Genomic DNA, 13,851 nt, shown 5'->3' with positions numbered 1-13,851 from the left:
GTCTGAAAGACTAATGAGCAATTTCCTTATCCTCCCATCAATTTCTTACCCATTCACCCTTCCTCTGTTATCCTAGGTGTGAATGTTACTTTTCTATCAATTTTAATAGTGTTCCTTTCTTTTAAATTTATTTAAATGTTAGAATTGTAAACCACTTTCACCAAATTCCGACAAGGCAGTTTATCAAAATTTATATGTAAGCATAAACAAACATAATTATAAGTATGAAATAACAGATTTATACACTTTTTGGGGCAAATTCTATAAACGATATCCCGATTTTAGGCAGCGGTATACGTCCTACTTCTGTCTAACCAGCCAATCAGAATGCACGTTTAAAAAAAAACAACCCAAATCCCGAGGGAGGCCACCTAAACTTGTAGGTGTCTGTCATGGGTACAGTGAGATGCAACGGGACACTTAAGCTTGCCAAAGCTGGGCATGGGTGTGATTTTGCCCGGAAGTGGCCTTGGGAGAGCTTAAGTGGCCCCAGGCATTTCCCTAGGGCCGCAATAGATGCCTGAAAATATAGGCCAATAAAGGAAAAAGCAGAGCAGCAGAATGGTAAACCAAGGATGGGGTATGGGGGTGTGTGTAATAGTCCTAGATCAGCGGTTCCCAACCCTGTCCTGGAGGACCACCAGGCCAATCAGGTTTTCAGGCTAGCCCTAATGAATATGCATGAGAGAGATTTGCATATAATGGAAGTGACAGGCATGCAAATCTGCTCCATGCATATTCATTAGGGCTAGCCTGACAATCCGATTGGCCTGGCAGTCCTCCAGGACAGGGTTGGGAACCACTGTCCTAGATGACATGTTTATCCAATAAACAGCTATTGTTTGAACTGTACATTATATCAGGATAAATCAAAAAGTAAAGACAATATACATTTAACGGCTTTAATGGAAGTAACTGTGAACAAGTAAACATATCACTTTTCCACATATTATCTATGCAAGATGACACATTTGTTGTATCGTTCATCTAGCTTCTGTATTCATGCAGAGAAGAAGTTTTTCAGCTGCTCCCAAAACTAGGTGAGCACTGCTTCCTTTACTTCATCATGCTTTGTCTTTTGCTCTCCAGGTCGCAGTGATGCACACGTCTCGTCGCCGGTGACAATTCTCTCCAGAATACTCAGATCTTCTTCATACCATCTCAGGAACTGGGTCGCAACCTCCACATGCTGTTTGTGCAGATCAGTAAGCTGTTTGGGAACCCATCATACACAGATTTCCTGTATCCCAAGTCATCATGCATTACGGCAAATGCAGATCCATATTTGATACCCAAATTTGCAGCCACTGAGACACTGTTATCAGTCAGTCTTCTCTAATCAAGGCATCCGCCCTGTCAATGTGCTCTTGTTTCTGTGATGTTGATGGGCGACCCGAACAACCTTCGTAAGTTACATCTCTTCTTCCTACTTTAATCCTTTTTAACCACTCAAACATTGCATTGATTCATGATGATGTGTCCATTCTGAGTCAATATCAGACTGTGAATTTCCACGTTTCACTCCCTCTGCCCAAAGAAAGCAAACTACTGAACGTTGTTCTTTGATGGTGCAATCTTGCAATGGAGTGTCCATGGTTCTGACCTCGTGGCTGTCACATGACTAAAGGTCAAGCATTGCACTGTGGGTGCACAAACAAACCAACAGGCAATATACAAATACATATGTTGCATTTCACTAGCTCTGTTCCAATTATCGCATAATTTAAAGATTGCCTTTAATTTTTTTATTTGACCTTATATATAGGGTTTCAGCTTTTAACTGATAACAGAATTGATGCCAAACAATATTCTACATAATGAAAAAATAAATAACTATGAGGGGCCGCTGAAAAGTTCTCAGCCCAACCAAGAGAATAATGTGGAGCCATGAAACAAGCTATTCCACAATTTTCTTGACACTTTTTGTTTAATTTCATATAATTGAAACAAAAAGTATCAAGACAAGTGTGGAATAACTTGTAAGTTTCATGGCTCCTGTGACCAACCCAGCACCAGTGCTGGCTTACTCCCAAGAAAATGCAGCATCAGGAACTTACGGTCCCTTACCAAAAGAGCTGACCAGGTCAGTAGTCATAGTCAGGAGTCAGCTGGCTACTCCCCAGGCAGTGAAGCTGAGCAAGTCAGGGACTGGTTACCTAGTCACACACAAAGGACACTTCAGGAAAGGTTTATTTCTGAGCCAAGAAGGTTTACTGTTTTTAAAGAGAAGTCTGTTATTTTGAGACAGTCCCTTAAAAAGCAGTATGGAGAAAGCCAGGCTCCACAACTTAGACAGTCAGTTCCCCTCCCCCGCTCCAGATGCAGTGGGCGTGGCTATCCCAAGCATAAAATGCAGGGCTTGGAACAGCTAGAGGAGTGGGAGGAGCAGGTGAAACAGCCTCAGGAGCAGTGGTGGAAGCAGCAGAAGGAGCTGGTGGAAAGGACCAAGGGAGCAAAATAGTGCCTTGCTGAGCCATGGTTGGGCCAAGAGGTGGACATGTTTGAGGAGGGACTGGCTTCACCCCAAGCCTCCAGGGAACCACCAGATTAGGAAGCTATGGATACCACCTGTGCGCCAGAGGAGGTCAGTTACCTGCATGAAGTTATGGAGGTGGGTCCCTGAAAGGTTAAACCTCTGAACTGTTTGAATTGGGGGGGGGGGGGGGTTCCCTCCTCCTTTTCCTGTTCGTTTAAACTGGGGCTGGGAAGCCGAAGCTTCTACAGGAGGAAGCGAGAAGCTGAGTTTTGGGGAGATTTGTTTTTTCTGTTTTTCCCCAGTCAGTGTTGGAAGTTTTCTTTCACAGTATTTCTTTTGACTGGGAGGTTTTGTTTGGTTTTTTTCCTTACTGCTCAGCTTGGCAGTAACTGCAGCCAGGTGTGGGCTATTAGGGAATGTGTATCTGGGGAAGAGGTTTCAAGAGCCATACAAGTCAGACCCAAAAGATTGTCATTTATTTTGTGGAATGCTAAAGTGTGAACTAACTTTCTTTTGAGTAAACTGGACCACACTCACCACTGCAGCCAGGAAACAGGGACAACTACCTTTTCTGCAGTACTCACCAGCCTAAAGTTATCATTAGGTCTGATGAAACCCAGAAATCACCTGCAGCGCAAGCAAGTGCCACAACTACAACTCAGAAGTGAAGTTGGTTGTCTACCATCTCCCAGTTTAGCCTTGTCGGCTTTTCTGTGAAATATATTGCATTGCTAGGAAAAGACTATACTTTTGTGTTTCTCATGAAAACCTCGATTTGGAATTTTCTTTGTGTTGGAATTTTCTTTATAATTGCCAGCCTGGCCATTCTGACTTGAGCCCAGTAAAAGGGTTGAATAAATATTATTTTTTCTTTACACTGACTGTTTTGTATGGTGGTGATTTTAGTTACTACAGCCAGCATACCGGCTAGTCCTGGGCAAGCTCCTGGGCCAGTGCTCACTCTTAAAGGTTACCCTAGTTCCAGGGAAACATGCCAGGGATCTGAATCTAGTCCCCACCAGCACTCTCTGCTGTCCTGACTAGAGGCCTGGTGGGTGACAATCCACATCATTCTCTTCTTTGTTGGGCTGAGAACTTTTCAGCGGCCCCCTCATAAATAAATAAAAAAAATTAATAGGAATTTACTTGAGAACACTAAACCATCAACTGTTATCTTTGGTTCTTTATGGTTTCATATGCCAAAAAATTTTTATGCAATATAGAAAAAAAAAGATGTCTTCTAGATGCATTGTTAGTCACAAGAAATAGTAAGGATTTTTTTCTGTCAGAACGTTAAGGACTAAGAAGTTAAAATAGTTGAATATAGTGCTAAATGAAGACTCTTCAATACAAAGTAAATGAATGAATTATATCTCTGAATTAAGTAGAAAGACAGTGATGGGGCGATTGGTTCGGCTATAGGAGCTAAGGCTCTTTGTTGGATCACACAATTCTGAGTGTATGTGAAAATTCTATTTATCTATTCTCTAAGTCAGAGATATAATTCATTCATTTACTTTGTATTGAGGAGTCTTCATTTAGCACTGTATTCTAGATGCATAGGACACAACATTTCTCATATAGAGAGAAAATTTGCCCCATCATAGCTCTAATAATCCATGTCATTAGCAGAGCAGAATACAATTGTATTAATTATTTGTCCTTCCCCATCTGTTACAGCATGTCAGATCTTACATAAAATATTGATGCAATTCAACATGGATACTAGAGAGGAAAATATTCATCATCATCCCAAAGGAGATCAATGTTTCAATATCAAAGTCCCCTTTCTGTAACTGTATTAAATTTCATACAGTACCTTGCTATGTATCGCTTTCCCATGTATTGGAACTGATGCAGGCATACTCTGCAGAGAAGATATTACAGGTCAACATAGTGGCATTTCACAAAATTTTACTCTCAACTGAACATACTGATCTAACAGAAAGCTATCACTTGTTTGTGAATTATTTTGCCCTATTTCTCTCATTAATATTCTCCGAGGACAGGATATATTATCCACATTAATGGGTGGCATCATTCAACAGAGCCCTGCATGGGAACCACTCTAACATCTTCTGAAAGCTTGTGAGTGTAATGCATAGTTCATGTGTGCACTTTCCTACTCACCACTGTCATTGGGACCAATCCAATCTAATACTGTAGCTGAGACAATACAACTCCAAGGGGAAGTTGGCAGGTCAGGTGGATATTCATCCTACTTGCCCTTGGAAAACCTACTACAGCTTAGTAACTTGCTGTAGCAGCTGTAACCTGCTACAGCTTAGTAAAAAGCAGAATGAAATCAACACTCTAATGAAAATCCCTAGCTATCAGGATGTCTAAAATAAAAAGGGGAAGAAACAGGCCCGCAACTAAATAGGCCTAATGTAAAACTGGACACATGAGATGACACATTTTTATGGGCTTTTGTTCCTGTTTTTGAATAGCCAGAAAAATACAAAAGGGCGGGAGGGGGGGGAGAGAGAAGGTTTGTAGAACTCAAAGAAGAAATTAGGTTCTTACCTGCTGATTTACTTTCTTTTAGCTTCTCCAGACCGGTATAGGATTAATCTTACAAGCAAGTATATATCTCATCATGACCAGCAGGTGGAGACAGACAAAACTTTGGAACTGTACATATCATGCGACTCCCCTCCCTAATTACCTCAGTCTGCCGAATAGCCAAGCAAAACTAAGAACTATATACAGAAAAACAAACAAGACTCCGAACAGGAGTATCAACAAATAAAAACAGAAATGCTGTTGGAAAATGCAAAGGAACAAATGCAAATAGCAAAGGTCCCCACAGCTCGCCAGCTATGCCAGCCAAGCCACAGCTGCTGTTCTTAATCTCCCTGGCCCTAGAAAAATACTAGAAACTGATCGAAAAATGAAAATCTGCATGCAAGAACACAACAATACAAGGGGTGGGTTCCTATACTCTTAAGGCGGGAACCAAAGGTGCAGACATAAAACTGCGGCTGTATTATCGTCCACCTGGTACGCCGGATGCAGTTGGACACGACTTGGAAGCGGAACTGAAGCAGGAATGCAGTACTGGAAATGTAACAGTGATGGGGGACTTCAACTACCCGGGGATAGACTGGAGTACGGGTCACTCCAACTGCACCAGGGAAACGGAATTCGTAGAAGCTGTGAAGGACTGCTTCATGGAACAACTAGTCAAGGAACCGACGCGAGGGGGAACTACTCTTGACCTCATCCTTAACGGATTAGGGGGGCCTGCAAGAGGGGTAGAAGTGGGAGGACCACTAGGCAACAGTGATCACAACGCAATCAGATTCACATTAGAAAGAGGGACACCCATAGTGAGGAGGACCGCATCGACTGCGCTCAACTTCAGGAAAGGGAACTATGTTGCCATGAGGGAAATGGTGGGGAGGAAGCTCAAGAACAGCTTTAGGATGGAGACTGTAGGAAGCGCCTGGACCCTATTCAGGGACACCCTGCAGGAAGCACAAAACCTGTACATCCCCAGTTTCAGGAAAGGCTGTAAGAACAAGCGGTCAAAAAGCCCGGTTTGGATGACAACTGAAGTAAAGAGGGCAATAAGTGACAAGAAAGTGTCCTTCCGGAGATGGAAAAAGGACCCAACGGAGGAAAATCACCAGAAGCACAGGAATTGCCAAAAGGAATGTTACCGAGAGGTTAGAAAAGCAAAAAGGGAATACGAGGAGGGGCTGGCCAGGGAGGCGAAAAACTTCAAGTCATTCTTCAGTTACGTAAAGGGGAAGCAACCAGCGAGAGAGGAGGTGGGGCCGTTGGATGATGGGGATAGGAAAGGAGTGATTAAGGAGGACAAAGAGGTAGCTGAGAGGTTGAACACGTTCTTCTCGTCGGTCTTCACGTGCGAAGACACATCCAATATACCGGACTCAAAGGAGCTCATGAGGGGGGAACAGGCCGAAAAATTGGAGCATATAGAGGTAAGTCAGGAGGATGTCCTCAAACAGATAGACAGGCTAAAAAGCGGCAAATCACCGGGACCGGACTGGATCCACCCAAGGGTTCTAAAGGAACTAAGACAGGAAATAGCGGGCACAATCCAGCATGTTTGCAACCTATCCCTGAGAACAGGAGAGGTGCCAGAGGACTGGAAACTGGCGAATGTCACACCTATCTTTAAGAAGGGATTGAGGGGTGACCCCGGGAACTACAGGCCGGTGAGCCTGACTTCAGTTATAGGGAAGATGGTGGAAGCGATGATCAAGGACAACATTTGCGAACACATCGAGAAAAATGACTTACTGCGAACAAGCCAGCACGGATTCTGTAAGGGACGGTCATGCCTTACGAACCTACTATACTTCTTTGAGGGAATAAGCAGTCAGGTGGACAAAGGGGAACCCATGGACATCATTTACCTCGATTTTCAAAAGGCTTTTGATAAGGTGCCACATGAAAGGCTGCTTAAGAAGCTGTGAAACCACGGGGTGGGCGGGGATGTACACAGATGGATCAAGCACTGGCTGTCAGGTAGACTGCAGAGGGTCGGAGTGAAGGGCCAATATTCAGACTGGCGGGGAGTCACGAGCGGTGTGCCGCAGGGATCGGTGCTAGGGCCGCTACTCTTCAACATATTTATCAATGACCTGGAAACGGAGGCAAAATGCGAGGTTATAAAATTTGCGGACAATACCAAACTCTGCGGAAGAGTTAGGACCAGGGAGGAGTGTGAGGACCTGCAAAGGGACCTGGACAAGCTGGAAGACTGGGCAAACAAATGGCAAATGCGCTTTAACGTTGAGAAATGCAAGGTCATGCATATAGGAAATAAGAACCCGTGTTCAACTACAAAATGGGGGGGGGGGCACTGCTGGGAGACAGCGGACTTGATAGAGACTTTGGTGTGCTAGTGGATGCATCAATGAAGCCATCCGCACAGTGTGCAGCAGTGGCGAAAAAAGCCAACAGGATGCTGGGCATCATAAAGAAGGGTATCACAACCAGGACGCGGGAAGTCATCATGCCACTATATCGGGCGATGGTGCGCCCGCATCTGGAATACTGCGTTCAGTATTGGTCGCCGCACCTCAAGAAGGACATGGCGGTACTTGAGAGAGTCCAAAGAAGAGCAACGAAGCTGGTAAAAGGGCTGGAAAACTGCCCATACGCTGAGAGGCTGGATAAGCTGGGTCTCTTCTCTCTGGAAAAGAGGAGGCTCAGGGGAGATATGATAGAGACCTTCAAAATCCTGAGAGGCATAGAGAGGGTGGATAGGGGCAGGTTCTTTAGACTGAGAGGGACAACGGGTACGAGGGGGCACTCGGAGAAACTGAAGGGGGATAGGTTCAAGACAAATGCAAGGAAGTTTTTCTTCACACAAAGGGTCGTGGACACATGGAATGCGCTCCCGGAGGAAGTGATCAGGCAGAATACAGTACAGGGATTCAAACAGGGATTGGACAGATTCCTGAGGGACAAAGGGATCGTAGGGTACTGAAAGGGGTGCGGGGACAAAGGGTCAAGAATTTGATGGGAAGATAGGACTTCGATGAGAAACCAAGGGGTGATTCAAACAGGTCATGACCTGTTGGGCCGCCGCGGGAGCGGACTGCTGGGCGTGATGGACCTGTGGTCTGACCCAGCAGAGGCACTACTTATGTTCTTATGTTCTTGATGGCTATTACTTTTGATAGAAGTATTACGGAGCGCCAGGCTCTCTCTTGTCGGTCTCCCTTCCTTGAGGTTTGGAGAAGCTAAAGGAAAGTAAATTAGCGGTAAGAACCTAATTTCTTCTTCTTTAGCACTCTCTAGACCGGTATAGGATTAATCTTACAAGTGGGACGTACCAAAGCAGTCCCCATCATGGGTTGGACCCCTGAAGGGCTGACACCAGAACACGCGCATCAAACACTGCGTCCCGACATGCCTGAACGTCCACATGGTAGTGTCTGACAAAGGAATGTAGGGAAAACCTGACCGCCGCCTTACAAATATTCACAAGAGGCACCAGCGAAGACTCAGCCCAAGAAGCTGCATGAACCTGAGTAGAATGAGCCTTGAGAAAATCCGGAACAGTCTTTTTCTGAAGAAGATAAGCAGAAGTAATAGTCTCTTAACTCCAGCTCGCAATGGTAGCCTTGAAAGCGCCATCTCCCCCTACAAAGACCCGCTCAAAGGACAAAAAAGATGATCTGATTTCCTGATCTCCTGGGTTCTGCGCAAGTAGGCACGAAGGATCTGTCAAACATCCAATTTGCGCAACTGTTTCTGCTCAGAAGAACCTGCCTGACTACCCAGGACCAAGAGGACCACTGACTTAATGACATGAAAAGGAGAAACTACCTTTGGCAGGAAGGAAGGAACAGGCCGAAACACTACCCGCTCCCTAGAAAACTCAAGGAAGGGAGACCGACAAGAGAGAGTCTGCAGCTCTGAAACACGTCTAGCTAAAGTAATAGCCACCAAGAAGACTGCCTTAAGAGTAAGGTCCTTCAACGTACAGGAACCCAAAGGCTCAAATGGGAGTGCACAAGCCCGCACAGGACCAGATTCAAATCCCAAGAGGGAACAGACGGTCGCACAGGAGGCTTGAGCAACTTGGCCGCCAGCAAAAAGCGAACGACATCAGGAATGGCAGTCAGATGCTGACCCCATAATAACTCATGAAAGGCTGAAAGGGCCGCAAGCTGAACCCAGAGAGAAGACCAAGCTAGGCCCCTGTCCAGATCATCCTGTAAGAACTCTAAGATGTTGGGCAGGGAAGCGTGAAAAACAACCACTCAAATATATGCCAAACTCGCACATAAGCTCGAGAAGTGGAAAGTCTGCGTGACCCCAAAAGAGCAGAGATTACTTTGTCTGAATACCCCTTCTTACCTAGGCAAGACCTTTCAAGAGCCAAGCTGAAAGACAAAAGGGACTCAGATCGAACATGGGAATGGGGCCTTGAGTCAGAAGATCGTGCAAAAGAGGCAGAGGAAGAGGATCCAACACCAGATGCCTTACCAGATCCGCATACCACGGTTGCCTGGGCCAAACCAGAGCCACCAGAACCACCGGCCCGCGTGACGAACAATTCGGAGTAGAATTCTGCCCACTAATGGCCATGGGGGGAATACATACAACAGCCCCTTAGTTGGCCATGGTTGAACCAGAGCAAACAGACCCTCGGCCTGACCGTCTCTGCGACGACTAAAGAAGCGGGGAGTTTTGGCATTGACTCCTATGGCCATCAGGCCCATTAGGGGCTGACCCCAAGACTGCACTATCAACTGAAAGGTCATGTGGCTTAGACACCATTCCCCGGGATCTAATGTGTGATGACTCAGGAAGTCTGCTTGAACATTCTCCACTCCAGCTATGTGGGAGGCCGAGATGTCCTGAAGATGCGGCTCTACCCAGAGCATGAGCAGAACCACCTCCTGAGCCACATGAGTGCTCTTGGTGCCCCCCTGATGAGTGACATAGGCCATCACAGTGGCAATGTCTGACAGAACCTGGACCGATTTGCCTGACAAGAAGGAGTAGAAGGCTAACAGTGCCAGACGGATAGCTCTGGTATCCAGAACACTGATCGACCAGGACGCTTCCTCCGAGGACCAGGTACCCTGAGCTGAGTGACCTAGACACTGAGCTCCCCAACCAAGAAGACTGGCATCTGTGAGAACCACCGTCTACTGTGGCTGATCCAGACTCGTCCCTTGAACAAGATGGGTGGGCTGGAGCCACCAATGAAGACTGGAGCGAGCCAAGCCCCTCAGAGGAACAGGGAAATCTAGACTGAGGGTCTGGGGCGACCATCTCCGAAGGAGGGCATACTGAAGAGGATGCATGTGGGCCCAAGCCCACCTCACCACTTCAAGGGAAGCAGGCATTGACCCCAAGACTTGGAGGAAATCCTATGCCTGAGGACACCAGGATGCCATAAGCAGGCGAATTTGAGAGTGTAATTTGCTTACCAGAGCCTCTGGAAGGAAGACCTTCCCCAAGGGGGTGTCGAACACCACCCCAAGATACTCCAGGCGCTGCGAGGGGGCCAACCGGTTCTTGGATTTTGCAAATGAACCAGTTGTCCAGATAAGGATGCACCAGAATGCCCTCTGTCTGCAAGGCCAGTACAATGACTACCATAACCTTGGTGAACATCTGGGGAGCCATGGCCAGACTGAAAGGGAGTGCACAGAACTGAAAGTGCTGGCCCAAGATCACAAAACGAAGGAAGCACTGATGGGAGGTCCGGATTGGAATGTGCAAATAGGCTTCTATCAGGTCGAGAAAGCACAGTTACTTACCGTAACAGGTGTTATCCAGGGACAGCAGGTAACTATTCTTACATATGGGTGACGTCATCCACGGAGCCCGGATGCGGACAGCTTCGCAAGCAGACTTGCTTGTAGAAATGTAGAAGTTTCGAGTCAGCCGCACCGCGCATGCGTGAGTGCCTTCCTGCCCAGCGCAAGGCGAGTCAGTTCAGATAGCTAGCAGAGAAGCCAACCAGGGGAGGTGGGTGGGTTGTGAGAATAGCTGCCTGCTGTCCCTGGATAACACCTGTTATGGTAAGTAACTGTGCTTTATCCCAGGACAAGCAGGCAGCCTATTCTCACATATGGGTGATCTCCAAGCTAACCAGAATGGGATGGTGAGAGCGTTGGCAACTTAGGAGATTAAATTTTGCAATACCGTCTGGCCAAAATGGCCATCCCGTCTGGAGAAAACATCCAGACAATAGTGAGAGGTGAAAATATGAACCGAGGACCAGGTAGCAGCTTTGCAAATTTCAATAGGTGTAGATCTGAGGAAAGCTACTGAAGCTGCCATTGCTCTGACTTTGTGGGCTGTGACTCGACTCTAGTTGTAATCCAGCCTGGGCATAGCAGAAAGAGATACAAGCAGCCATCCAGTTGGAGATGGTACGCTTAGAGATTGGATTTCCCAACTTGTTTGGATCGAAGGAGACAAAAAGTTGAGGAGCAGTTCTGTGTGGTTTGGTGCGTTCCAAGTAGAAGGCCAAAGCACGTTTACAGTCCAGAGCAGATTCTCCAGGGTAAGAATGAGGCCTTCGAAAAAACACTGGAAGAACAATGGATTGGTTGAGATGAAATTCTGAAACCACTTTAGGTAGGAATTTAGGATGAATACAAAGGACCACCTTGTCATGATGGAACACAGTGAAAAGTGGATCAGCAACTAAAGCTTGCAGCTCACTGATTCTTCGAGCAAAAGTGAGGGCGATGAGAAACACCACTTTCCAAGTGAGATACTTTAGATGAGCCATAGACATTGGTTCAAATGGAGGCTTCATCAATCGAGCAAGAACAACATTGAGGTCCCAAACCACTGGAGGTGGTTTAACATTGAAAAGTCCTTTCATGAATCTGGAAACCACCGATAAGCAGAGAGGGGTTTCCCTTCAATAGGCTGATGGATAGCAGCGATTGCACTGAGATGGAGTGCAAAAGATAATCTAGAACAGAAGATAAGGAGGAATCTTGAGGCTCCTTATCATGAGAGATGCACCACGTAGAAAATCTTATCCATTTTTGGTGGTAGTATTGTCTAGTGGTAGGCTTTCTAGAAGCATCTAAAATGCCTCTTACAGGTTGAGAAAACTGAAGAGGAGTTATGTTGAGAGGTACCAAGCTGTCAGGTGCAGAAACTGCAGGTTGGAATGAAGTAGAGACCCTTGACTCTGTGTAGAAGGTATGGCTCCCTGCTGCTGAGTTGTAGAAGGGAATACCAAGGATGTCTCGGCCGCCGAGGAGCTATTAGAATCATGGTGGCATGATCGTTCTTCAACTTGACCAGAGTCTTGAGAATGAGAGAGAATGGAGGGAATGCATAGAGAAAAATATTTGTCCATTCCAATAGAAAAGCATCTGCCTCGAGGCGATGAGGAGAAAAGATCCTGGAGCAGAATTGAGGCAGTTTGTGGTTGTGGGGAACTGCAAAGAGATCTATCTGAGGCGTTCCCCACTGCGAAAAAATGTGATGAAGTGGCGAGGAATTGAGTGTCCATTCGTGAGGTTGCAGAAGACGACTCAAGTTGTCCGCCAAACAGTTTTTCGCTCCTTGGATGTAAACAGCTTTGAGGAAGGTGTTGTGGCGGATTGCCCAGTCCCAAATCTTCAGAGCTTCTTGAAAAAGAGAGGGAGAGCCCGTCCCCCCCTGCTTGTTGACATAGTACATGGCAATTTGGTTGTCCGTCTGAATGAGGACTACCTGGTCGTGAAGGAGATATTGAAAAGTTTTGAGAGCATTGAAGATTGCTCTGAGTTCCAACAGATTGATGTGGCACTGACGATCCGTACTGGTCCAGTGGCCTTGAGTACGGAGACCATCTAGATGAGCCCCCCCAAGCGAAGGTTGAGGAATCTGTCGTGAGGTCTTTCTGATGAGGGGGTGCTTGAAACAGCAAGCCTCTGGAGAGATTGGAAGAGAGCATCCACCAGCGGAGAGACTGTCTCATCGAAGGAGTGACTATAATGTGTCGAGAGAGTGGATCGCAAGCCTGCATCCACTGAGATGCCAGGGGGTCCACTAAGGAATTCTGAGGTGAAGAATGGCAAAAGGAGTCACGTGTACTGTAGAGGCCATGTGACCTTAGAGTACCATCATGTGTCTCGCTGAGATTGAAGAGCGGGAAGACACTGAATGACAGAGTTGAAGAAGAGCCTGCAGACGTTGTTTCGGAAGGAATGCTCTTAGTTTGATATTATTCATAAACAGCTCTGATGGGCTGTTTCTGAGAGGGCTGAAGAGGGATTTGGGAGGGGTGAAGTTTGGGCTTTGGGAAAGTTGATTTTGAAACCCAAGCTTTGTAAGAACCACGTAGTCCGTTGGGTTGAGCCAGTCGTCTAGGTAGGGAAACACCTGAAGACCATGGTTCCTTAGAGCTGCTGCTACCACCACCACAAGACACTTGGTTAACACTGTGGAAGATGAAGCCAGGCCAAAGGGCAGCACTCTATTGGTAATGCAGATTCCCCACCCAAAATCTGAGATACTGAAGGGAGGCCGGATGAATGTGGGTATACACCTCCTTGAGATCCAGAGAATATAACCAATCGTTCTGATCTAAAAGGGGTTATAGGGACACCAGAGATAACATGCAAAATTTTTCTTTGACTGAAAATTTGTTGAGAGCCCTGAGAACCAGAATGGGTCACAGATCGCCCGTCTTCTTCGGAACTAGGAAGTAACGGAGTAAAACCCCCTGATCTGCTGTTCCAAAGGAACTGGCTCTATGGCACGGAGACGAAGCAGAGCTTGAGCTTCCTGAAGAAGAAGGGTGGTTTGGGATGGACTGGAAGGATATTCTCTTGGAGGAAGCTCTGGTGGAACCTGAGTGAAATGAAGAGAGTATCCTTCTCTGATGATTGACAGCACCCAGAGGTCGGATGTAATGA

The 13,851-nt window shown here is 46.4% G+C and overlaps 1 protein-coding gene across 4 annotated transcripts in view; it reads right to left on the bottom strand.

Moving 5' to 3' along the window:
* Positions 1–13,851, bottom strand: part of DOCK9 (dedicator of cytokinesis 9) — a 1,074,749-nt gene that overhangs the window by 300,466 nt on the left and 760,432 nt on the right. For all 4 annotated transcript variants that reach the window (XM_033947591.1, XM_033947593.1, XM_033947592.1 and 1 more), the window contains exon 37: positions 4,296–4,343. In XM_033947591.1, coding sequence (XP_033803482.1) covers positions 4,296–4,343 — 48 coding nt within the window. The remainder of the gene's footprint in view (positions 1–4,295; positions 4,344–13,851) is intronic.

This window comes from Geotrypetes seraphini, chromosome 6, assembly GCF_902459505.1.
Source record: "Geotrypetes seraphini chromosome 6, aGeoSer1.1, whole genome shotgun sequence".
In the NCBI taxonomy this organism is placed as follows: Eukaryota; Metazoa; Chordata; class Amphibia; order Gymnophiona; family Dermophiidae; genus Geotrypetes; species Geotrypetes seraphini.
The sequence above is the reverse complement of the archived record's forward strand: the minus strand, read 5'-3'. Positions and strand labels throughout refer to the sequence as shown.